The 27,554-nt window shown below is 44.8% G+C and overlaps 1 protein-coding gene across 1 annotated transcript in view; it reads right to left on the bottom strand.

The window, feature by feature from the left end:
- Positions 1–344: 344 nt before the first annotated feature.
- LOC140737420 (uncharacterized) overlaps positions 345–27,554 on the bottom strand; it is a 108,621-nt gene continuing 81,411 nt past the window's right edge. Inside the window, exons 9-10 of the mRNA XM_073063907.1 lie at positions 10,164–10,878; positions 345–938 (exon numbers count right to left, since the gene is read on the bottom strand). Of these exons, the coding sequence (XP_072920008.1) occupies positions 728–938; positions 10,164–10,878 (926 nt within the window). The 3' untranslated portion in view covers positions 345–727. The remainder of the gene's footprint in view (positions 939–10,163; positions 10,879–27,554) is intronic.

A 27,554-nucleotide genomic window follows, 5' to 3' on the forward strand; every position in this document is an offset into this window, starting at 1 on the left:
CCCACAGTGTGACCCTCCCTCAGTAGCAACCCTCCCACAGTACCACCCCTCCTACAGTGTGACCCTCCCTCACTACCACCCCTCCTACAATGATGCTCCCTCAGTATCACTCCTCCCACAGTGATGCTCCCTCAGTACTGCCCCTCCCAGTGTAACTTTCCCTCAGTACCACCCCTCCCACAGGTGACCCCCCTCAGTAACACCCATCCAAAAGGGTACCATCCCACAGTACAACTCCTCCCACAATATGACCCTCCAAGATCAATCTAACCCTTCTCTTCCATATAACCCTCCATTTTTCTATCATCCATTTGCCTATCTAAGAGTTTCTTAAACATCCCTAATGTATCTGCTTGTGCCATCATCCCTGGCAGTATGCTCCACACACCCAGCACCCTCTGTGTAAAGAACCTACCTCTGATATTCCCACTATATGTTCCTCCAATCACCTTAAAATTATACTCCCTTGTGTTAGCCATTTCCACCCTGGGTAAAAGTCTCTTGCTGTCTACTTGATAATATCACTTGTACATCTCTTCCCAATTTCATGGCTCCTGAGTGACATTCATACACAGTCAGCCTCTGTGTTCAAATCAAGGACGTCTTAAACAAATGGCAAATATTTTACATATAGTGACATCTGAGAGTTAAAATATCTTAAAGTATTTGGAACGGCCTTGGGCAACAAGCTCTTGCTTAATGTGCAGAGGCCAGTAATCGCTGGACCTCAGGTTTCTGAAGGAGGTGTCTCAGAATGGGTGTGGTCCAGGGGAATCCCTCCGTCTGTAGGCTCCTCAGGGGCTTCTACCATCAATGCTCGCCCCCTCTGAGCTGCCACCCGGGCTCTGGCATACTGTAGTCTGTCCTTTGTTGCCTGTGAGAGAATAGTGTTGGTAGCTGTGCTGGCAGCCTTGTTCTCTGCTTGCATGGCCAGCCTCCTGGACAGGGGAGAAAGAGGTCAGTCAGTCAGGTAACCTCATCAAGATCCCGGCAGGAACATGTGAAGTTTGGCACATCCTCTGCTCCGTCGAGTTTTCATTTGATTCATCTGTATCACTGAGGCAAGACAGTGATCAAAATGAATAGCACAGAAACAGGGCATTCAGCTCAACTGCTCCATGCTGGTACTTATAGAGATTAAGGGTCCTCAAATTAAAGATTAGCTTTATTTCTCATACACATATCAAAATAAATATAGTGAACCACACAAATCAAATCAGTGAGGATTGTACTGGGCAGCCCACAAGTGTTGCCATGCTTTTTCTGTCAACATAGCATACCCACAACTCACTAACCATTAGCCATACATCTTTGGGATGTGGGAGGAACCAGTCATGGGGAGAATGTACAAACTGAATCCCAATCTTACAGCCGGCACGATACGGTGTTTCGTTAACCACTACACTAACATTTGGCTCCATTCCCATTACAGTACTACGCTTCTCATCACCACCTGGCTCCGTTTTAATCGAATGGCACTATACCATTCAACCGTTCCTCGTGGAGTGAGTCTACATTTGATCCACACTTGGAGCTCCACATTAAACACTGTTGTCGCACAGTACTCTCTGGTTCTGATCTTCCACTGTTGGCAACATCTTCTCATCTTCTGCCCCATCACATTCCTTCAGCATCTTCATCAGACCAGAGCTGCAGACCTGCTGTTTGGACAAGAGCCCCAATCTAAATTGCAGGACCCTTTGGAGCACTGAGGTACAGAGGGATCTGGGAATATGAGTCCATACAACTCCCTGAAACAGGGAACATAATTAGATAACCCACACACACAAAATGCTGGAGGAACTCAGCCAGCCAGCCAGCATCTATGGAGGGGAATAGGAAACAATGTTTTGGGCCATGACCCTTCATCCGGACTGCAAAGGAAGGGGACAAAACCAGAACAAGAAGGTATGGGGAAGGAAGGGAGGGAAAGGAAGTCAAGCTAGAAGGTGATGTGAAGCCAAGTGAGGGGGAAGATGGGTGGGTAGGGGGAAGGTGGAATGAAGTAAGAGGTTGGGAGGTGATAGGTAGTAAAGATGGAAATATTGCATAATCTGTCGGGACATTGAGTACAAGAGTCAGGATGTCATGTTATATCCGTATAAAACATTGGTTAGGCCACATTTGGAGTATTGTGTGCAGTTCTGGTCGCTCTGTTACAGGAAGGATGTGGAGGCTTTAGAGAAGTTCACCAGGATGCTGCCTAGATTAGAGGGTATCAGATATACTGTAAGAGCAGGATTAGGCCATTTGGCCCAGTATGTCTGCTTGGTTATTTCATTATGGCTGATCCAATTTTCCTCTCAGCCTCAATCTCCTGCCTTCTCCCTGTGTCCCTTCATACTCCAATCAATCAAGAATCTAACAACCTCTGCCTTAAATATACATAAAAACTTAGCCTCCACAGCTGCCAATTCCACAGATTCACCACCCTCTGGCTAAAGCAGTTCCTCATCTCCATTCTAAAAGGACACCCCTCCAGTCTGTGTCCTCTGGTATGAGACTCTCCAACCACAGAAACATCCTCTCCACATCCACTCTCTCAAGGCCTTTCACCATTCAATAGATTTCAATGAGGTCACCCTTCTTCTGAATTCCAAGTGAATATGCACCCAGGACCATCAGACACTCTTCATAAACCATTCAATCCTGGAATCATTTTTGTGAACCTCCTCTGAAGCCTCTCCAGTTTCAGCACATCCTTTCTAAGATAAGGGGCACAAAACTACTCACAATACTCCAAGTGAAGCCTCACCAGTGCTTTATAAAGCTTCAGCATTACATCCTTGCTTTTATATTCTACTCCTCTTGAAATGAATGCTAACATTGCATTTGTCTTCCTCACCATTGACTCAATTTGCAAATTAACCTTTAGGGAATCCTGCACAAGGACTCCCAAGTCCCTTTGCACCTCAGTGTTTTGATTTCTCTCCACTTAGAAAATAATCAACCCTTTTATTTCTTCTACCAAAGTGCATGACCTTGTACCTCCCAACACTGCATCCCATCTGCCATTTCTTTACCCATTCTCCTAATCTGTCTAAATTCTTCTGCAGCCTCTCTACTTTCTCAAAACTACCTGCTCCTCCACCTAGCTTCATATCACCTGCAAACTTTGCTACAAAGCCATCCATTCCATCATTGAAATCACTGACAATATAACGTAAAAAATATCGGTCCCAACACAGACCCCCGTGGAACACCACTAGTCACTGGCAGCCAATCAGAAAAGGCCCCTTTATTCCAACTCTTTGCCCCCTGCTAATCAGCCACTGCTTTATCCATGCTAGAATCTATCCCATAACACCACAGATCTGTACCTCGTTAAGCAGCCTCATATGTGGCACCTTGTTAAAGGCCTTCTGAAAACCCGAGAACATAACATCAAATTCTCTATTGTCTATCTTGCTTGCTATTTCTTCAAAGAATTTCAACAGATGTGTCAGGCGATATTTTTCCTTGAAACCATGCTGACTATGGCCTATTTTATCATGTGCCTCCAAATTTCCTGAAACCTCATCCTTAATAATCAACTCCAATATCCTCCCAACCACTGAAGTCAGACAAACTGGCCTATAGTTTCCTTTCTTTTGCCACTCTCCCTTCTTGAGGAGTGGAGTGACATTTGCAATTTCCAGTCTTCCAGAACCATTCCAGAATCTAGTGATTCTTGAAAGATCCATTACTAATGCCTCCAGGATCTCTTCAGCCACATCTTTCAGAACTCGAGGGTGTACACTATCTGGTCCAAGTGAATTATCCACCTTCAGCCCTTTCAGCTTCACAAGAATCTTCTCTCTAGTAATGGTAACTTCACACACTTCATGACCCCCGAGACCTGGAACTTCCACCGTACTGCTAGAGTTTTCCACAGTGAAGACAGATACAAAATATTTATGCAGTTCACCCGCCATTTCATTTTCCCCATTACTACCTCTCCAGCATTGTTTTCCAGTGGTCCAATATCCACCCATGCCTCTCTTTTACACTTTATGTATCTGAAGGAACTTCTGCTATCCTTTTTAATATTACTGGTCAGATTATTTTCATATTCCAACTTTACCTTCTTAATTACTTTTTTTTACTTGCCTTCTGGAGGTTTTTAAAAGCTTCCTAATTGTCTAACTTCCCACTAACTTTTGCTCTGTTGTATGCCCTCTCTTTGCCATTTATGTTGGCTTTGATTGCTCTTGTTAGCCATGGATGTGTCATCTTTCCACTAGAATACTTCTTCCACTTTGGGATATATGTATCCCATGCCTTCCAAATTACTTCCAGAAATTCCATCCATTGCTGTTCTGCCGTCATTCCTGCCAGTGTTCTTTTCCAATCAATTCTGGCAATTCCTCCCTCATGGCTCTTATTCCCTTTATTCCACTGTAATACAAATATGTCTGACTTTAGCTTCTCCTTCTCAAATTTCAGGGTGAACTTAATTATGTTAATGGATAATGGATCTGAATGTGTGGCTGAGGAACTGGTGCAGGAAGCAAGGAATAACATTCTTGGACCACTGGGATCTGTTTTAGGATAGGGATGAATTGTACAAAAGGGACGGGTTGCACCTTAATAGACGGGGGACCAGCATTCTGGCAGACAGGTTTGCCACTGCAACACGGATGTGTTTAAACTAAGCAGTAGGGGGGAGGGGATGAACTGGAAATATAAGGGTGGAGTTAAAGGGAAAGTGAAAATAAGAAAAGTTAAAAAGCACAACAGAATCAATGGAGTAGAAAACTCAAGAAGAGATCATACAGTATGGCCAAGTGAAATAGGAATTGATATGAAAGGAGAGGGGAGTAACAAATTAAAAGTATTATATATGAATGCACGAAGTATAAGGAATAAAGTAGATGAGCTTGAGACTCAGTTGGAAATTGGCAAGTATGATGTTGTGGGAATAAAAGAGACATGGCTTCAAGTGAACAGGGCCTGGGAAATGAATATTCAAGGATATACATCTTATCAAAAGGAAGGGGGGGGGACATAGAATCAGGGGATGTAGAGTCAGTATGGATAGAACTGAGAAATTCTAAGGATAGAAAGACCCTAATGGGAGTTATCTACAGGCCCCCAAACAGCAGTCTGGATGTAGGGTGTAAGTTGAATGAAGAGTTAAAATTGGCATGTCGCAAAGGTAATGATACAGTTGTCATGGGGGATTTCAACATGCAGGTAGACTGGGAGAATCAGAATGGTACTGGACCCCAAGAAAGGGAGTTTGTGGAGTGCCTCAGAGATGGATTCTTAGAACAGCTGGTACTGGAGCCTACCAGGGAGAAGGCAATTCTAGATTTAGTGTTGTGCAATGAACCGGATTTGATCAGGGACCTCGAGGTAAAGGAACCATTAGGAGGTAGTGACCATAATATGATATGTTTTAAGCTACAATTTGAGAAGGAGAAGGGAAAATCAGATGTGTCAGTATTACAGTTGAACAAAGGGAACTATGGAGCTATGAGGGAGGAGTTGGCCAAAGTTCAATGGAACAATACCCTAGCAGGGAAGACAGTGGAACAAAAATGGCAGTTATTTCTGGGAATAATGCAGAAGGTGCAGGATCAGTTCATTCCAAAGAGGAAGAAAGATCCTAAGGGGAATAAGGGGCGGCCTTGGCTGACGAGGGAAGTAAAGGGCAGTATAAAAATAAAAGAGAAGTATAACATAGCAAAGATGAGCGGGAAACCGGAGGACTGGGAAGCTTTTAAAGAGCAACAGAAGATAACAAAACAGGCAATATGCCAAGAAAAAATTAGGTATGAAGGTAAACTAGCCAAGAATATAAAGGAGGATAGTAAAAGCTTCTTTAGGTATGTGAATAGCAAAAAAATAGTTAAGACCAAAATTGGGCCATTGAAGATAGAAACGGGTGAATTTATCATGGGGAACAAGGAAATGGCAGATGAGTTGAACAGGTACTTTGGATCTGTCTTCACTAGGGAAGACACAAACAATCTCCCAGATGTAATAGTGGCCAAAGGAACTAGGGTAAAGGATGAACTGAAGGAAATTTATATTAGGCAAGAAACGGTGTTGGATAGACTGTTGAGTCTGAAGGCTGATAAGTCCCCGGGACCTGATGGTCTGCATCCCAGGGTACTTAAAGAGGTGGCTCTAGAAATCGTGGACGCATTGGTAATCATTTTCCAATGTTCTATAGATTCAGGAACAGTTCCTGCTGATTGGAGGGTGGCGAATGTTGTCCCACTTTTCAAGAAAGGAGGGAGAGAGAAAACAGGGAATTATAGACCGGTTAGCCTGACGTCAGTGGTGGGAAAGATGCTGGAGTCAATTATAAAAGAGGAAATTACGACACATTTGGATAGCAGTAGAAGGATCAGAGTCAGCATGGATTTATGAAGGGAAAATCATGCTTGACTAACCTTCTGGAGTTTTTTGAGGATGTAACTATGAAAATGGACAAGGGAGAGCCAGTGGATGTAGTGTACCTGGACTTCCAGAAAGCTTTTGATAAAGTCCCACATAGGAGATTAGTGGGCAAAATTAGGGCACATGGTATTGGGGGCAGAGTACTGACATGGATTGAAAATTGGCTGGCTGACAGGAAACAAAGAGTTGTGATTAACGGGTCCCTTTCGGAATGGCAGGCTGTGACCAGTGGGGTACCGCAAGGTTCGGTGCTGGGACCACAGCTGTTTACAATATACATTAATGATTTAGATGAAGGGATTAAAAGTAACATTAGCAAATTTGCTGATGACACAAAGCTGGGTGGCAGTGTGAAATGTCAGGAGGATGTTATGAGAATGCAGGGTGACTTGGACAGGTTGGATGAGTGGGCAAATGTATGGCAGATGCAGTTTAATGTGGAGAAATGTGAGGTTATCCACTTTGGTGGCAAGAACAGGAAGGCAGATTACTATCTAAATGGAGTCAAGTTAGGAAAAGGGGAAGTACAACAAGATCTAGGTGTTCTTGTACATCAGTCAATGAAAGCAAGCATGGAGGTACAGCAGGCAGTGAAGAAAGCTAATGGCATGCTGGCCTTTATAACAACAGAAATTGAGTATAGGAGTAAAGAGGCCCTTCTGCAGCTGTACAGGGCCCTGGTGAGACCCCACCTGGAGTAGTGTGTGCAGTTTTGGTCTCCAAATTTGAGGAAGGACATTCTTGCTATTGAGGGAGTGCAGCGTCGGTTCACGAGGTTAATTGCTGGGATGGCGGGATTGTCATATGTTGAAAGATTGGAGCGACTGGGCTTGTATACACTGGAATTTAGAAGGATGAGAGGGGATCTGATTGAGACATATAAGATTATTAAGGGATTGGACACGCTGGAGGCAGGAAGCATGTTCCCGCTGATGGGTGAGTCCAGAATTAGAGGCCACAGTTTAAGAATAAGGGGTAGGCCATTTAGAACTGAGATGCGGAAAAACTTTTTCACCCAGAGAGTGGTGGATATGTGGAATGCTCTGCCCCAGAAGGCAGTGGAGGCCAAGTCTCTGGATGCATTCAAGAGGGAGTTAGATAGAGCTCTTATAGATAGTGGGGTCAAGGGATATGGGGAGAGGGCAGGAACGGGGTACTGATTGTGTATGATCAGCCATGATCACAGTGAATGGCGGTGCTGGCTAGAAGGGCTGAATGGCCTACTCCTGCACCTACTGTCTATTGTTATGATCACTTTCACCTTAGGGTTCTTTTACCTTAAGGTCTCCAATCAATTCTGATTCATTGCACAACACCCAGCCCAAAATAGCTGATCCTTTACTGGGCTTAATCACGAGCTGCTCTAAAAAGCCATCTCGCAGGCACTCTAGAAACTCCCCCTCCTGGAATCCAGCATGTATATATTGATTTTCCCAGTCTACCTGTATATTGAAGTGCCCCATATTGATTGTAACATTGCCCTTTTGGCATGCAATTTCTACCTTTCGTTGTAATTTGTAAACCATATCCTTACTGCTGTTTGGGTCTGTATACAACTCCCATCAGGGTCTTTTACACTTGAGTTAATAAGGAGAAGTTGCACAAATGTCCATTGTTTTCCCTGGTGTCAGAGGCTAAGGGAAGACCAGAGACAAATTAAAAAGTTATGAGGAACATAGCTGGATAATCATTTTCCTAGGGTGGATACGTGAAATACAGGAAGGCCTGCATGTAGACTTCAGGAGAGGAAAACCAGAGGTCCATGAGCCAGTAATCATCAGAGGATCCAAGATGGAAAGGGTCAGTAACTTTAAATTCCTGGCTGTTATTATCCCAGAGAACCTGTCCCGGACCCATCATATAAATATTATGGCAAAGAACACACGACAGCCTCTAAATTCTCAGGAGTCTGTGGAGATTCGCTATCTCATCGAGAACCTTGGCAAACCTCCAGATGTGTGGTGGGAAGTGTGCTGACTGGCTGCATTACAGCCTAATATAAGAACACTAATGCCCTTGTGTGGAAAATCCTACAAAAGGTAGTGGATTCAATCCAGTACATCACAAGTAAAACCATCTCAACTGTTGAGCACATCTACGTGAAACGTTGCTGTCGAAAGCAGCGTCCATCATCAAAGATCCCCACCACCCAAGCCATGCTCTTTTCTCGCAACTGCTATTGGGCAGAAGATACAGGAGTCTCAGGACTCACACCACCAGGCTCAAAAACAGTTACTAGCCCTCAACCATCAGGCTTTTGAACAAAATCGATCCAAGATGGCGGCACGACGCAGCTTGCAGCGGCCTCTCCGGAGCTAATTATCTGTTAAGGTACCGTGCGCAATCATAATCGATTGAAAATGGACGTGGGAGCACAGAGGAACATCTGGAAATCTCCAGGAAGACCTTCTTCGTTGCTGCTGCTGCTGCTGCTGTGAGGTCCGAGTCTCTGCTGTGAAGAAGAGGCCCCTAGTCCTTGGGGTCACGTTGCCAATGGCCGTTGGCAGGGGCGTCTTAATATGCTCAGCAGAGGATGGTGCTCGGAGAAGCTGTGCCAGAGGGGATGGTCAGAGGTTCGACGGACTCGGAGTCCGCTGCGGTCAGGTCGCTTTCACTGTGTGCTGTGTCTGCGAGGCTGGGTTCGACGGAGCTTTCATTGTGTGCTGTGTCTGCAAGGCTGAGTCGGGCGGCGCCGTGGAAGTCCATAGCGGGGGTATTCCCTTCTGCCGCCAGCATGGGATGACAAGTCTATTGGGACCCTGAGGACTTATGGAAACTGTGTGGTGGTTTCTTTCGAACTTATAGTCTTTTAACATCTTTGGACTATTTTTACTGTGCCCATGGACTGTTTTTTTTTAATCAGTTATGGTATTGTTTGCACTGTTGTAACTATGTGGTTTTGTGCAGGTCTTGTAGCTTTAGCTTTTGGTCTTGTTTTGTCTGGTGGAGTTGGAGCTCCTTTCCGGGGAACGCGCTAAGATGGTAGCGCGATATTAATACGCAGCAGCCTCTCCAGACTCTGGATTGGGGATTGCCAAACGTTATGTGGATTTTCTGGTGTAGTCAGTTTTGTCATATGCTTTTGTGATATCATTCTGGAGGAACGTTGTCTCATTTTTTTAACTGCATTGCATTTGTGGTTTCTAAGTGACAATAAACTGAATCTGAATCTGAAAAGGGGATAGCTACACTCATTTATGGACTGTTATACTGTTATTTCATGTTCATTATTACTATTTATATCTGTATTAGCACAGTTTGTTTACAGTTAACAGTACCTGATGTTTACAGTTACTGTTGTATAGATTTGCTAAGTATACCCATAGGAAAAGAACCTCAAGGTTGCACATGGTGACATGTATGTACTCTGATAATAACTTTTACTTTGAACTTTGAGAGTTTAAAGGAGACGTATGAACAAGGTTTGTGTTTTTACGCAGGGAATAATGGGTGTCGGGAATGCGCCACCAGGTGAGGTGGCAGAAGCAGATATGATTGTGCTGTCTAAGTGGCATTTAGACAGGCACACTGACAGGGAATGCAGGATGTGGGAGAAAACTGGGAATTCATACGGTCACACGGAGAACGCGGCAAACTCCGCAGACAGCGGGGTTGAAGGGCTTATTTTCTGTTCTGTATGACCCTATGACAGCTCGTGAGGTCAGGATCAAACCTGAATCTCTGGAGTTGTGAGGTAGTAGCACTCTAGCCGTTGTATCACCATCATATTCTAGCAGGATTCTTGTCGGTGAGGAGGCAAACTGATAACTCACCTGAACACCATGAAGTTCCTGATCTCTCCCTTCATCTGGCTTGCTTGCATCTTGATGCTCCTGGCCCGGTTAGCATTCTGCTGATGGAGGTCTTCCTCTTTCTCCTTGATCTGCTTCCTGAGTAAAGCTTCTGCCATCATTGTGTAGTGGGCGTTAAACTCCCTGGTGGACTCCTGCTCCAGCGCTCGCTGCCTCTTCTCCTCGAGGAACAGGGCATTGTTCTGCCGGGCGAGCCTCAGTGACTCCATGCGCTCTGCTTCACGCTGCTGCCGGACCCAATCGCCATGCGCCTGATCCTCTTTGTGCCGACGCACTGTTTCCAAGTTCTTCCTGACTGCCATCCCGTTGAGACTGGCCCTCGCCTGTCCCTCAGTCACCCTCAGGCTGTGTGTCCAGTCCGCACGGATTCGCTGCATCGCCCCCTTCTCTCTGTCGCTGTAGGCTTTCTGGATAGCGACAAAGGGCGCCAAGGTCACGCAGCCAAAAGATTTGGCAAAGAGCCTCTTTCCCAGGCTAATGGGTGGTTGGTAGGTGAACCTCGGCTGCAGCTTCTTCTGGACCATCTCATGAAGCTGATGTACACCCAGCCGGACGTCCTCTCCAGCTGCCCACTTGGACAGCAGCACCTCACGGGCACGGGCTGGCTGGTGCAGGATCGGGCCTAACCTCAGCACCTCCTTGCTATCTTCATCCTCCTCCATCCAGGACTCCGATTCTGTTATGGGACAACATTTATTTATTGAGATACAGCACGGATAGCCTCTTCTGGCCCACCGAGACGCTCCGCCCTGCATAGCCTGATCATGGGACAATTTACAATGACCAATTAACCAATTAATCTTTGGAGTGTGGGAGGAAATCAGAGCAGAGGAAACCCGTGTTCATAGGGAGAACGTACAAACTCCTTACAGGTGATGTCAGGATTGAACTCTGAAGTTCAACACCCCAAGCTGTAATAGCGTTGTGCTAACCACTGCACTATTTGGTGCCCATTACACAGTTAATGACAAGATACAACATCAGTGTTGTACAGAGAGGACTTGGAATCCAAGTCCAGAGTCATAGAGCACTGCAGCAGATATAAGCCCTTCAACCCATCTATTCCACGCAGAATTCTTACTCTGCTCATCCCATCAATCGTCATCTGGACCACAGTGCTCCAAATCCCTCTCGTCCAAGTACTTATCTAAACTTTTCTTATCTATTAAAATTGAACCCACGTCCACCACTTCTGCTGACAGCTCATTCCACACTCTCACCACCCTGTGGGTGAAGAAGATTACCCCCCCTCCATGTTCCTTTTAAACATTTCACCTTTCACCCTTAATCCATGACCTCTGGTTGTAGTCTCACCCAACCTCACTGGAAAAGGCCTACTTACATTTACCTTATCTATAGCCCTCATAATTTTGTATACCCCTATCAAATCTCCCCTCATTTTCCTACACTCCAGGGAATGTTCTAAACGATTTAACTCCCTGAAAGTGGCTGCACAGGTTAACAGAGTAGTAAGGAAGGTGTATGGTATATTTGTCTTTTAGTCAAGGAAATGAGTTCAAGAGTTGGGAAGTTAAGTTGCAGCTTTATTATGTAAGGACAATGTTATAGGGCCAGCAACTGGGTTTAATTCTGCTGCTGTCTGTAAGGAGTTTGTACATTCTCCCTGTGACAACATGGGTTTCTTCCCACACTTCAACAACTACAGGTTAGTAGGTTAATTGGTGAAATGGGTGTAATTGGGTGGTGAGGCTCATCAAGCTGGAAGGATCTGTTACTGTGTTTTATCTTGAAGTAAATATATAATAAAATTTGAGTGACTGCTACACACTAAACTCAGCAGGTCAGGTTGTATATATGGAGACGTTTCAGGCCAACACCCTTCCTGATCTGCTGAGTTCCTCCCAAGCCCAAGATCTTAAGGCACAAACTAACGGAGATGGGAGTAGACTCTCACATGGTGGATTGGATGGTGGACTACTTGACAGATAGACCTCAGTATGTGCGGTTGGGAGACTGTAGGTCTGACACGGTGGTCAGCAGCACAGGAGCGCCGCAGGGAACCGTACTCTCTCCGGTCCTGTTCACCCTGTACACATCAGACTTCCAATATAACTCGGAGTCCTGCCATGTGCAGAAGTTCGCTGATGACACGGCCATAGTGGGGTGTGTCAGGAATGGACAGGAGGAGGAGTATAGGAAACTGATACAGGACTTTGTGATATGGTGCAACTCAAACTACCTGCGTCTCAATATCACCAAGACCAAGGAGATGGTGGTGGACTTTAGGAGATCTAGGCCTCATATGGAGCCAGTGATCATTAATGGAGAATGTGTGGAGCAGGTTAAGACCTACAAGTATCTGGGAGTACAGTTAGACGAGAAGCTAGACTGGACTGCCAACACAGATGCCTTGTGCAGGAAGGCACAGAGTCGACTGTACTTCCTTAGAAGGTTGGCGTCATTCAATGTCTGTAGTGAGATGCTGAAGATGTTCTATAGGTCAGTTGTGGAGAGCGCCCTCTTCTTTGTGGTGGCGTGTTGGGGAGGAAGCATTAAGAAGAGGGACGCCTCACGTCTTAATAAGCTGGTAAGGAAGGCGGGCTCTGTCGTGGGCAAAGTACTGGAGAGTTTAACATCGGTAGCTGAGCGAAGGGCGCTGAGTAGGCTACGGTCAATTATGGAAAACTCTGAACATCCTCTACATAGCACCATCCAGAGACAGAGAAGCAGTTTCAGCGACAGGTTACTATCGATGCAATGCTCCTCAGACAGGATGAAGAGGTCAATACTCCCCAATGCCATTAGGCTTTACAATTCAACCGCCAGGACTTAAGAACTTTTTAAAAGCTATTATTGATGCTTTTTGAGATAGTGATTTAGATGCATATCATATTTTTTACTGAGTTAAGTATTGTATGTAATTAGTTTTGCTACAACAAGTGTATGGGACATTGGAAAAAAAAAGTTGAATTTCCCCATGGGGATGAATAAAGTATCTATCTATCTATCTATCTATCATTTTGTGTGTGTTATTCTGGATTTCCAGCATTTGCAGAATTTCTTGTTTATGTTTTGGGTCAGACTGCATCTGGATTATAGCATTTCAGTTTTGGTCACCTCATTACAGGACCTGACGAAGGGTCTCAGCCCGAAAAGTTGACAGTGCTTCTCCCTATAGATGCTGCCTGGCCTGCTGTGTTCCACCAGCATTTTGTGTGTTGTCTTGTATAGCTGTAACATTACCGCACGGCACTTGAACTCAATCCCATGGTTGATGAATGCCAACACACCATACACCTTCTTATATGTAATTTAATATTGTCCACAACAGAAACTGTTCTACATAATACGCAAATACCGTCACTGGGTTGCATTCACTTTAAGAGACGGTGTCTGTTGTAATGACGTCAGTGTAAGGCAACAGCTTTTAGTTTGTTCGTAATGGAAGTAAAGAGCTGTGGCATTAGTTAAGCACATAAAAAACTCTCGCATGTTTTATTCACAAAATCCTACATTGGATGTAGAATTTTGCCTCGAGGGGTGGTAGAAACAGTTATGATAATCACATCTATGAGGCTCCTGGAAAGACAGACAAATATGCAGGAAAGTGAGATATGGACATTGTGTAGGCAAAAACATTAGTTTAGTTGGGCATTTAATTATCAGTTCAGCACATTGGTCTTCATAAATCAATACATCGAGTACAGATGATGGGAATATTATGTTGAAGTAGCATAAGACGCTGGTAAGGCCTAATTTGGAGTATCGTGTGTGGTTTTGGTCACCTACCTACAGGAAAGATGTAAATAAGGTTGAAAGAATACAAAGAAAATTTACAAGGATGTTGTTAGGACTCGAGGACCTGAGTTCTAGGGAATGATTGAATAGGTTAGGACTTTATTCCCTAGAGGGTAGAAAAATGAGGGGAGATTTGTAATTATGAGGGATACAGATAGGGTAAATGTAAGCAGGCTTTTTCCACTGAGGTTGGGTCAGATTAGAACTAGAGATCATGGATTAAGGGTGAAAGATAAAATGCTTAAGAGGGATATGATCTGGAAACGCCTTCACTCAGAGGGTGGTGAGAGTATGGAACAAGATGCCAGTGCAAGTGGTGGATATGGGCTTGATTTCAACATTTAAGAAAAATTTGGATAGGTAATGGATGGCAGGGGTATGGGGGGCTATTTTCTGGGTGCAGGTCGATAGAACTTGGCAAATTAATTGTTCAGCATGGACTAGATGGGCCAAAAAGCAGCAGTGTTCTGTTTTCTAATGAACATCTCAATGAAAGCAGAACATTAAAGAAAAACAATTTCTTTCTGATACTGGCTGAATTAACCAACCAAAGAATTAAGATGCATGCAATCTAACTTAACAAATTCCACATGCCCGTGATAATAAACCTGATTCTGATTCACAGTGACCTGATAGCTTGGATTTAAAGATATATACAGTAGTGAATGGTGGAGGAGTGTTTATCATCTGAGCGGACGTTAGTGTTGCTCCACGGGGATCAGTGCTGGCACCTCTGTTGTGATGTAAATGAATTGGATGACAATGTACTGTAGACGGCTGGGTTACCAGGTTTGCAGATAACAAAGACTGGTGGAGTTGTGGTGAGTGTCAAAGGATACTGTGGACTACAGATCATTTAGAGATGTGCACAAAAATGGCAGATGGAATTTAATCCAAGCAAGTTTGAAGTGTTGCACTTTGAGAGGACAAACTAAGGTAGGACTTGCACACTGAGTGGTAAGGCACTAAGGTATGTGGAAGAACCTGCTGGGGTACTGGTGAGGCCCGAACAGCAGAAGCCCTCGGTTGTACAGGCAAACAGGATGCCAGTGATTGTCAGGAACACTGTAAAGAGGGAGGTCTCCTTCAAGCGGGGAATGCCTTGGTGCATCTTTTTCCAGTGACACTGATGTCTAGTGTCCAGCTGAGACAAGCTGGGGAGAAATTCTCTGCAAAGGGGCGAAAGCTGACCGCTGGGTCATTCAACTTCGAGGACTCCCTGGCACCTGCAGGTTGGAAGAGGAGGTTGGTAGAGAAGATGTTGAAACTGTAAAGTGTCTTTTCCACTGATGAATTTCCTGTGGGTTGTTCCAAGAGCACTCATCACACTATCCGGGTGACCGAGGACACTCCATTCAGAGAAAGGTTGTGGCCACTGGATCCTGCAGGGATGGAAGATGTTTGGCAGCATTTGTGGAAGCTGAAGGAAGCTGGGATCATCACTGAGTCCAGAAGCCCATATGCGTCCCCAATAGTAATGGCCAAAGAAGAATGGGAAAGTACGGATGTGTGTGGTCTACGGGATGCTGAACAGGCGTACCGTCCCCAACCAGTATATGGTCCTGAGGGTTGAAGACGTACTGGCCTGTCTGAATGGTGCGAAGTGGTTCAGTGTGCTGTACCTGAGGAATGGATATTATCAGATCCCCAGGAGTAAGGCTGACAAAGAGAAGATGGCATTTATATGTTCATTACAATTCTTCCAGTTTGAAAGGAAGCTACAGGGCATATCAGGGGCCCCTGCAACCTTCCAGCAGGTCATGGAGAAAACGGTGAGGCATATGAACTTACTTGAGGTATTGGTGTGTCTGGATGACCTCAGTGTTTGGGTCCACCTTGGAGGAACATGAAGCAAGAGTATAGAAGGTGTTGGGCCGCCTTTAAGCTGAAGGGTTAAAACCTTCCCTAGACAAGTACCAGTTCTGCAAGATGTCTGTTAGCTACGTTGGGCACATAGTCTCATGGGATGGAGGAGTGACTGATCCGTCTAAGATAGAGGAGGTGACCACATGGCCAAGGCCCCAGACTATGAATGCTTTGCACTCGTTCCTGTGCTTCTGAGGTTGGTGAAGGGCTACACAAAAGTAAGTCATCCTTTTAAATCAGCTTCTGTGTGGTTACCCTCCCTTGAGGAAGAAAGGGAAGGGGACAAAAGGAGAGGAGGGTAAAGAGTACCTTAGCCCTTTGCAGCCTGTTAGACCGAGGTGGGATGCAAAATGTGAAGAAGCCTTTCAGTCACTGAAGGAGCTGCTGACCCAGGTGCCTGTGCTGCCTTTTGCAGACCCCCGATTGCTGTGTAGTTCTGCATACAGATGCCAGCAGAGATGGTTTAGGGGGTGTCCTGTATCAGGATCAGGGCACTGGATTGAGATCTGTTGCATTTGTCAGCCAGAGTCTGTCACTCTCTTAGAAAAGCTATCCCACGCACAAGTTGGAATTGCTGGTGTTGAAGTGGGCTGTGGTGGATAAGTTGAGTGACTACCTCTGTGGTGCCAAGTTTGAGGTAAGGACAAACAACAATCCCCTAACTTACATCCTGACCTCGGCGAAACTGGATGCCACAGGCCATCGGTGGTTGGTGGTGTTGTCTGCCTATGATTTCAGCCTGAAGTACCGGCCGGGGTGCCGGAACATTGATGCTGATGCTTTGTCCCAACACGCGCATGAAGGGCTGGACAGGGACGAAGAGTGGGAGAGTGTTCATGCCCCGGGGGTGAAAGTCATGTGGCAGTTTGCCATCACAGTGAAGGCAGACAGAAGGCAAGGGAAGGATAGAGTGGTAGATCAATTGGGAGCTTCTGATGGTGCCATTCTACAAGTTTACTGTAACCTGAATGCTCTGAAGATAAACCAGTTACCAGAATTGAGTCCTTGGGAAATGGCAGTTGCTCAATGAGATGACCCGGACATCGGTATCATTTTGTCAGCAGTTGAAAAGGGGGACATGGCTCAAGTGGAGAAGGAGAAACATGCTGTGGTGCCTCCATTACTGAGAGAATGGCCCAGATTGGAGTTGAGGAACCAGATCCTACACTGGGTCACGTCACCTCTGGACCAATCTCAGCATTCCCAGCTGGTTCTGCCTGAGAAGTATCGGAGGATTATGTTGAAGTCACTTCATGATGATCCTGGACATTTGGGGGTTGACAAGACCTATGGATTGCTCAGAGACCAGTTTTACTGGGCCCAAATGAAGCCAGAGGTCGAAGAATATTGCAAGTCATGCATTTGATGCATATGGAGGAAGATGTTGCCTATGAGGGCAGCTCCCCTTGTCCCACTTGCAGTGTGGGACCCCTTGACCAGGTAAACATGGATTTCCTGTCAATAGAGCCAGATGCCAGCAACACAGCGAATGTCTTTGTCATCACGGATCACTGCACCAGTCATACGTAGGCTTTCCCTACCAAGGATTAGGGAGCGTACACAGTGGCCAAGGTATTATGGGAGAAGTATCCCCAAGCGGATACATGGTGATCAGGGATGGGATTTCGCGAGTAGGCTCACTCAAGTTACAGAGCATGCTTGGAGTCGAGAAGTCGAGGACTACTCCCTATCACCCGCAGGATGATCCCCATCCCGAGAGGTTTAAATAGACCTTGCTAGACATGCTTGGAACCTTGGAGATCAGCAAGAAGAGCAGGTGGAGTCAACATATTGGACATCTGGTCCACTGTTACAAATGTACCCGAAATGAAGCTACTGCATACTTGCCATATTATCTGATGTTTGGGTGCGAGGCGAGGTTGCCCATCAACCTTTGTTTTGGGACTGACAAGGAAGACCTACCACCGAAGACTTAGCTGAAGTATTTGTCTGACATGAGAAGAGAGCTGAAAAAGGCTTATGAATTAGCTGGGGTCGCAGCTGCCGAGCAGAATCAAGGAAATAACAGGAGGTATGATCAAAAGGTTAGGTTCTTTCAACTCATACCAGGAGACCGAGTCCTCATAAGGAATTTGGGTCTACCTGGAAAGAATAAGTTGGCTGAGCACTGGGCAGCTACACCCTATGTGGTGGAGAGTCAGATGCCAAACGTACCAGTTTTTCGAGTGAAACCAGAGGCTGGGAATGGGCCTGTCAAGGTTCTCCATCGGAACCACTTTCTGCCTCTGGGACAAGAGGTGCAGGTAGACCCAAAGCCCGACCTGGAGCCTACACCTAGTAAGAGGACTCTGCAGCGATGCAGGGTGATTGAAGAACTAACAGCAGAAGAGACTAGACAGGCCCCCACCCCTGAGTGGGATACTGATTTGGAGGATGAGGATGTGGGGGTGTGGTATATGCTTTTGCTAACTCCCCACTGATTGAGGAAGAGATTCTCAAACCTTCTCATGGTGAGTCAGGTGAAACTGGTGGGGGGGGGGGGGGTGCTATCTGTGGATCGCCTGGGTTTCAGTGGGACATTGAAAGAGATGAATCGGGGCTCGGCTAGGGGACAGAGGAGTCCGAGTTGCAGGAGGGCACGAGTGATAGACGGGGGAGGCCTCAACAGGTAGACCAGAAGTATCCCCAGTAGTGTCGGAACATGAAGAGGTAGATGAGGGGGCATGGAGGTCTCAAACAATCAGCAGACCACTGGATAGGCTGGTTTATGTAGCACCGGGGGAACAGAGTGTAGCCCCTACCACTTTGGGGAGCTATGTCACTGTCTTTTACACCTGGGTTGGATTTTCTGCTTTGCAGGTAGGTTGGCAAATTATCTCAATTCATGAAGACATGACGAAATTTCGTGGGGGAGAGTGTAACACCCTGGGAAAGGTTTCACTGCTAATATAATGGTTTTTGTGTGGAAGCACTGCTAATGTAATGGTTTTTCTGTAGCAGCAGTGTTTGGGTTATGGCTAAAGATAATGGGGTCTTTGGAATGTGCGCGGTCCAATTAAGGGAGTGTTTTTTGTTGTTATGTGCCTGAGAACGAGGTGATCTGGGTCTTTTGTTCTGCAAGAAATGAAGAGAGAAGGTACCAGAAAGGAGAGGTCGTAGACCACAGGACGGAGTGGACTTGGAGTGGGGCCAGGAGTCGATGAAGCCCGGGGATATCGATGGAGGACCAACAGAAGGGAAACCGTGAGCTCCAACTTGTGCACGTTGACTGTTCCATTAAAATGGGCCTTTTTCTTTTTGTTTTCTTTACTAACCCTTTAGTCAAATTAAGAATTATAAAGCTAAATCGTTTAATTGCATATTAGTCTGTTATTTCATGGTATTGATTTGTAACAGGGAAACAGATCACACAGCATTCACACAAAAAAGAGGGTTTGCACCTCAGATTTCACACGTTTGGCAGGTTAGTCTTCCCTAGACTAACTCCGCCAGCCAAACCTGAGGGTTACACATGGGCCACAAAAGACACAAAGGGGAAAAGTGTAGAATCTATGAAGTGAGAGGAGATGCAACAACAAACACACCAGAGGTTTCAACCACACCTAGACCAAGAGAAGATGACAGAATGCTGGTTTTCACAATGTAGACAGCAGTAACGTCCTCCCCAGGGTGTGGAAATCCCAACAAGAGAGGTAGACTGTCAGATCTGAAGACGACAAGCTAGGGAAATTGAGTGAATGTAAGGCGCAAAAAATAAGGGAGCATATACGTAAAAAGGCATCATCCATCATTAAGGACCCCATCACCCTCTTCTCATTGCTATTATCAGGGAGGAGGTACAGGAGCCTGAAGACACACACTCAGTGTTTCAGGAACAGCTTCTTCTCCTATGCCATCAGATTTCTTATCCCATGAACACTACCTCAATACTTTTCTTATTTTGCTCTTTTTTGCACTAAATATTTATATACACAGTATATATTTTTATTTATAATTGTTAATAGTATGTATTACACTATACTGCTGCTGCAAAGCAACAAATTTCATGACATATGCCAGTGATACTAAACGTGATTCAGAATAATGATCACAGATTTATTTATATTTTCAATTCCCAAGATATATTTAAGGTGGAGATAGATAAATATTTGAAAAATCAAGAATTTGAGGTTCATGGGGACCTGACTCAGAGAAGGGGCCAAGGCCAACATAGAACAACCACAATTCTGTGGAATAGTGGGGTTGGCTGAGGGGTGAGTAACTTGTTCCTGTGCTCCTACATTCATGTATTCCTGTGTTCCTGACCAATAGTAAATGTTAAACTAACCAAACCTGGAGAGAATCAAACTCCAGCTCCAGATGAACTGTATCGAGGAATACTAATAAAGTTCTGGAAGATACTGTAAATGCCTTTTTACTGATATAATACAACAAAAGAATATTATATTAGAAAATTAATGCGATGCCAATGTGCAAGCAAGTTGGAACAATTCAGGACAACAAGAGACCAATTAGTTTAATGTCAGTGGTAGAAGAGAGAAAGAAATCTGGACTCAGAGAGAAAACACTGGGAATTTAAAATTGAATAAAGAGTAGTCAGCACAGGTCACACTTGACTAACTGCTTTTAGTTTGAAGAAGTTACTAAAATGGTTGGGAAAATGTAATTAATCTCAGGTGGGAAACTAGTCGGCATGAACAAGTTGGGCTAAGTGCCTGTTTCTAGGCTGTATATCTCTATCATTCTATCATTGTACATGCAAACTATATGGAATTTTAAGGAAGTTCCATGCTGTATAACCTTATCTCCATCACTCTAAATGTAAACTACACAGAATTTTAAGGAGGTCCCAATAGTAGACATGATCAGTGTCAGAAGCTGGAGTTGAGGACCAGTTACACAAGGTAAGGAAATTTAAGGAGGTCCCAGTAGTAAACATGAGCAGTGTCAGGTACAGCGAGCTGACTGCAATGAACATATCACACAGTCAGAGCTGAACATCACTGGTCAGATTAACAAATGGGGGGGGGGTGGGGGGGGGAATGTTGTTTCTCTGGGATCAGTGCAGAGTTTACACCTTCACTACGTCATCTAAAACTGTGACAAATTTCTACAGATGTGCAGTGGAGAGTATATTGGCTGGTTATATCATAGCCTGGTATAGAAACACCAATGCCCTTCAATGGAAAATCCCACAAAAGGTAGTGGATATGGCCCAGTCCATCATGGGTAAAGCCCTCCCCACTATTAAGCACATCTACAAGGATCATTGTCGCAGGAAAACAGCATAGGACACAACCATCCAGGCCATGCTCTCTTCTTGCTGCAGCCATCAGTAAAGAGCTACAGGAGCCTCAGGACTCACATTCAGGTTCATGAACAGTTATTACCCCTCAACCATCAGATTCTTGAACAGAAGGGATAACTTTACTCATCTTCACTTGTCCCATCACTAAATAGTTCCCACAACCAATGGATACATTTTCAGGAATCTCCATCTCATGTTCTGAATATTCATTGCTTATTTTCTTCTCTTTTTGTACTTCCACAGTTTGCTGTCTTTTGCACGTAAGACTACAAGACCATAAGATATAGGAGCAGAAGTAGGCCATTCGGCCCATCGAATCTGCTCTGCCATTCAATCATAGGCTGATCCAATTCTTCTAGTCATCCCCACTCCCCTGCTTTCACCCCATACCCTTTGATGCCCTGGCTAATCAAGAACTGATCTATCTCTGCCTTAAATGCACCCAATGACTTGGCCTCCACAGCCACACATGGCAACAAATTCCACAGATTTACCACCCTCTGTCTAAAGTAATTTTTCCGCATCTCAGTTCTAAATGGACGTCCTTCAATCCTGAAGTCATGCCCTCTTGTCCTAGACTCCCCTACCATGGGAAATAACTTTGCCATTAGTTGTTTGTCCATCTTGTGTGTGGTCTTTCATCATTTCTATGGTATTTCTTTCCATTTACCGGGAATGCTCGCAAGATAATGAACCTCTATTCTATATGGTGACATACAGTGTATGTACTTTAATAGTAAATTTACTTTAAACTTTCAGAGTTAGAAAGTACAGTTATTGTGAAATAAGGGCAGAACATTTCACCAGTCAAAAACATTCAGGAGCTGTGAAGACATTCCTTTTGCAGAAACCCCAGACTAGAGGCCACAAACACAAATAACAGATCAATCCAAGGAGAAGCACAGTAAGCAGAGAGAGATTTAAGGGGAGACTGGATCAACACAAGGAGAGGAAGTCTGGTGACAGGTGAGATAGAGGATGCTGGGTAAGTGTTCATTGACATGTTACAAAACAGACCGCTCAGCTATGTAAGATTATATAATACTGTTAACCTGTTTACTGTATCATCTAAATTAGTGTCATCATCAAAACAGTTATTTATAAAACACGGTAAGAAGCTGAGGCCCCAGCAACCTGAATCAGCAACATTGTATTTCTAATGCACTGATACAGCAATCGTTTTAACTATATTCAACATCCTTGCAAAATCAGACCACAGAAAAAAGCAGTCCTGAGGAAGGAGGAGTGGGGGTACCTAAAACTAGACTCAAGATAGAGACACAAGACACTGAGGATACTGTAGACAAGAGAAAGTCTGCAGATGCTGGAAATCTGAGCAACACACACAAAATGCTGGAGGAAGTCAGCAGGCCAAGCAGCATCTATGGAAAAAAATACAGTCGACGTTTCGGGCTGAAACTCTTCGGCAGAACTGGAGAGAAAAAAAAAATGAGAAGAAGATGAGAGGTCGGTGACCAGTGGGGTGCCTCAGGGATCTCTTCTGGTACCCTTACTCTTCGTGATTTTTATAAATGACCTGGATGAGGAAGTGGAGGGATGAGTTAGTAACTTTGCTGATGACACAAAGGTTGGGGGTATTGTGGATAGTGCGGAGGGCTGTCAGAGGTTACAGTGGGACATTGATAGGATGCAAAACTGGGCTGAGAAGAGGCAGATGGAGTTCAACCCAAATAAGTGTGAAGTGGTTCATTTTGGTATGTCAAATATGATGGCAGAATATGGTATTAATGGCAAGACTCTTGGCAGTGTGGAGGATCAGAGGAATCTTGGGGTCCGAGTCCATAGGACGCTCAAAGCAGCTGCGCAGGTCAACTCTATGGTTAAGAAGAAATACGGTGTACTGGCCTTCATCAATCGTGGAATTGAATTTAGGAGCCGAGAGGTAATGTTGCAGCTATATAGGACCCTGGTCAGACCCCACTTGGAGTATTGTGCTCAGTTCTGGTCGCCTCACTACAGGAAGGATGTGGAAACCACAGAAAGGGTGCAGAGGAGATTTACAAAGATGCTGCCTGGATTGGGGAGCATGCCTTATGAAAACAGGTTGAGTGAACTCGGCCTTTTCTCCTTGGAGCAACAGAGAATGAGAGGTGACTTGATAGAGGTGTATAAGATGATGAGAGGCATTGATTGTGTGGATAGTCAGAGGCTTTTCCCCCAGGGCTGAAATGGCTGCCACAAGAGGGCACAGGTTTAAGGTGCTTGGACTAGGTACAGAGGAGATGTCAGGGGTAAGTTTTTTTTAAAAAATGCAGAGAGTGGTGAGTGCATGGAATGGGCTGCCAGAACAGTGGTGGAGGCGGTTACAATAGGGTCTTTTAAGAGACTTTTGGATAGGTACAAGGAGCTTAGTAAAATAGAGGGCTATTGGTAACCCTAGTAATTTCTAAGATAGGGACATGTTCGGCACAACTTTGTGGGGTGAAGGGCTTGTATTGTGCTGAAGGTTTGCTATGTTTCCATGTAGATTTAAAAGGTGGGGGGAGGGGAGAGAACCACCAGGTGACAGGTGAAACCTGGAGGGATTGAACGAAATAAAGAGCTGGGAAGTTGATTGGTGAAAGAAACAGAAGGCCATGGAAGAAAGAAAAAGGAGCACCAGTGGATAGTGATGGGTGGGCAAGGAGATAAGGTGAGAGAGGGAAAAGAGGATGGAGAAAGTGGGGGAGCATTACCGGAAGTTAGAAAAATCAATGTTCATGCCATCAGGTTAGAGGCTACCCACATAGAACATAAGGTGTTATTCTTCCAGCCTAAGTGTGGCCTCATCATGATAGTGGAGGAGGCCATGGATGGACACATCGGAATGGGAATGGAAAGTGGTATTAAAATTTGTGGCCCCTGGGAAATCCCACTTGTTCTGGCAGACGGAGCGCAGATGCTCGGTGAAGTGGCCTCCCAATCTAGATTAGGTCTCACCGATGTAGAGGAGCATCAAACACAGTAAATGACCCCAACAGACTCACAGGTGAAGTGTCGTCTCACCTGGAAAGACTGTTTAGGGCCCTGGATGGTAGTGAGGGAGGAGGTGTAGGGGCATGTGTAGCACTTGTTCCACTTGCAAGGATAAGTGCTAGGAGGGAGATCGGGGGGGGGGGGGGAGGGACGAATGGACAAGAGAGACATGGAGGGAGCGATCCCTGCGAAAAGCATAAAGTGGGAGGGGGGAGAGAGAAAGAGGTTCTTGGCAGTGGGATCCCTTTAGAGATGGCGGAAGTTGCGGAGAATTAAGTGCTGGATGCAGAGGCTGGTAGGGTGGTAGGTGAGGACAAGAGGAATCCTATCCCTGGTAGGGTGGCAGGAAGATGGGGTAAGAGCAAACGTGTGAATTTGAAAAGATGCTGTTGAGGACAGTGTTGATGATGGAATAAGGGAAATCCCTTTCTTTGAAAAAGGAGTTCATCTCCTTCATTCTAGAATGAAAAGCCTCAGGTGTGAGCAGATGTGGCAGAGACAGAGGAATTGAGAGAAGGGGATGGCGCTTTTACAAAAAGGATGGGATGAGGTATAGTCCAGGTAGCTGTGAGAGTCCATGGGTTTGTAATAGACATTGGTGGATAAGCTGTCTCCGGAGATAGAGACAGTGAGATCAAGAAAGAGAAGGGAAGTGTCAGAAATGGACCAGGTAAATTTGAGGGCAGGGTGGAAATTGGAGGCTAAGTTGATGAAGTCAACGAGTTCAGCACCGGTGTAGGAAGCAGCACCAATGTAGTCGTTAATGTGGCAGAGGAAATTACATAAAACGTTAAACAACAATGCTGGGGGAGTGTCCTGATGCAGGATTTCATTGATGGTTCCTTTTCGACCTGCTGACTTCCTCCAGCACGTTGTTTGTGGAGATGAATAGTTCCCTATTCAAGTTGAAGGTGAGGAATTTCTTCCATTAGAGATCTGTGAATATTTGACATTCTCAACCTCAGGCACTTGCGAAAACTGAGTCATTAAGTATATTCAAGAAAAACAGATTTGGAACCATAGGAATAATCGACGTTATGGATGACAGCAGGAAAGCAGAGTTGATGTTAATGAAGAGATGAGCTTTGATCGTATTGATAGGAGTTCCAAAGGGCTGAGAGCTACTTCGGCTTCAGACACCCCTGCTCCTATAGAGTTGACTACAGGAAATTGTTGTGGAAATCTCCCTCTGCGAATACATGACTTCCCCAAGGAGAGAGTTTAGTGCACCAAGTTCCTGGGAGTTCACATCACGGATGACCTCACCTAGTCCCTTAATATCACCTCCCTGAAGAAGGCACAGCAGTGCCTCCACTTCCTAAGAAGACTGAGGCAAGCAAGGTTCATTAGATAGATAGATAGATAGATACTTTATTCATCCCCATGGGGAAATTCAACTTTTTTTCCAATGTCCCATACACTTGTTGTAGCAAAACTAATTACATACAATACTTAACTCAGTAAAAAAATATGATATGCATCTAAATCACTATCTCAAAAAGCATTAATAATAGCTTTTAAAAAGTTCTTAAGTCCTGGCGGTAGAATTGTAAAGCCTAATGGCATTGGGGAGTATTGACCTCTTCATCCTGTCTGAGGAGCATTGCATCGATAGTAACCTGTCGCTGAAACTGCTTCTCTGTCTCTGGATGGTGCTATGTAGAGCACATTCATCTCCACCCACCACACCCCAATTATAGGAGCACCATTAATTGCGTCCTGATAAGTTGCATCTCCATCTGGTATGGAAACAGTCAAGCATCGACCAGAAGTCCCTACAAAGGACGGTGAAAACAGCTGGGAGGATCATAGGGCCGAGAGGTCCCTATTTCTAGTGTTCATGACAATTTATAGAGTTATGGAACCATAGTAATGAGTCAAGTATCATGTTCTCCTAAGCTAAGGGGTTATTCCCTTAATGGAGAATGCCTGTGCATAACTTAGCTTAACATGGGGATGTTGATGCACGGGCAGCCACCACATGGTCCTAAACAGATTGGGGTCAGGGTCCATCAGCAAGGAATGCAAGACAACTGGAAACCTTTCACTGCTGCAGCCTGCCTCCATCTTCAATGCCCTTGTGATGTGTCAGCATCTTCCACCAGTTCCACCATTGAGGACTTGGTTGGATTGCTCTGTCTGGAATCTCTGCCTTAACCTTAGCACCATGGGTGACTCTACTGGGGGCTAACCACCAGATGGCTAAACTCCAGATGGCATCGCTTTCAGGATCTTGCTTCTCGACCATAAGGTGACAATCCTTAGAGAATCATAGAGTGCCTCAGCACACAGTTAGGCCTTTTGGCCCATCTAATCTATACTGAAGTTACTTTGCATATGCCCCCATAGCCTTCCATACCCCTTCCATCTATGTACCTATCTAAAATTCTCTTAAATGTTGCAATTGATCCCTTATCCACCACATGCACTGGCATCTCATTCCACACTTGTATCACCCTCTGAGTGAAGAAGTTCCCTTGCAGGTTTCCTTAAATATTTCACACTTCACCCTGAACCTGCGACCTCCAGTTCTAGTCTTACCCAATCTTAGTGGGAAATACTTGCTTGCATTAATTTTTTAATCACCATTAAATCTCCCATCATTTTCCTATGGTCCAGGGAATAAACTCCTAACCTATTCAACCTTTCCCTATGACTCAGGTCCTCAAATCCTGACAACATCCTTGTAAATTTTCTCTGTATTCTTTCAATCTTATTGAGATCTTTCCTATAATAGGTGACCAGAAATGTACACAGTACTCTGAATTTGGCCTTACTAACATCTTATAAAACTTCAACATAACATCCTAGCTTCTGTACTCGGTACTCTGATTTACAAAGATGAATGTGTCAACAACTCTCTTTACAATCCTTATCCTCTAATCTGATAATTTTTAGACACAATTAACATCATGAATCCTTGCCTTTCTCCCCCTGACTAATTCCCCATTCAAGCCAATGTGTTTTAATGCTTAGTAATTATCTTTTCTGTGGAACTTCATCAGAAGCCATTTGGAAGTTCACAGGTATACGACCCACATAAATAAACACAAGAGATTCTGTAGATGTTGGAAATCCAAAGCAAAACACACAAAATGGTGGAAGAACTCAGCAGATCAGGCAGTACTATGGAAATGAATAAACAGCCGATGATTCAGACCAAAACCAGACAGACATACTTAATTGATCCCAAGGGAAATTGGGTTTCGTTACAGCAGCACCAACCAAGAATGGTGTAGAAATATAGCAATATAAAACCATAAATAATTAAATAATAATAAGTTAATCATGCCAAGTGGAATTAAGTCCAGGACCAGCCTATTGGCTCAGGGTGTTTGACACTCCGAGGGAGGAGTTGTAAAGTTTGATGGCCACAGGCAGGAATGACTTTCTATGAAGCTCAGTGTTATATCTCGGTGGAATGAGTCTCTGGCTGAATGTACTCCTGTGCCTAACCAGTACATTATGGAGTGGATGGGAGT

Source organism: Hemitrygon akajei, chromosome 12 (genome assembly GCF_048418815.1).
Source record: "Hemitrygon akajei chromosome 12, sHemAka1.3, whole genome shotgun sequence".
Lineage (NCBI taxonomy): Eukaryota > Metazoa > Chordata > Chondrichthyes > Myliobatiformes > Dasyatidae > Hemitrygon > Hemitrygon akajei.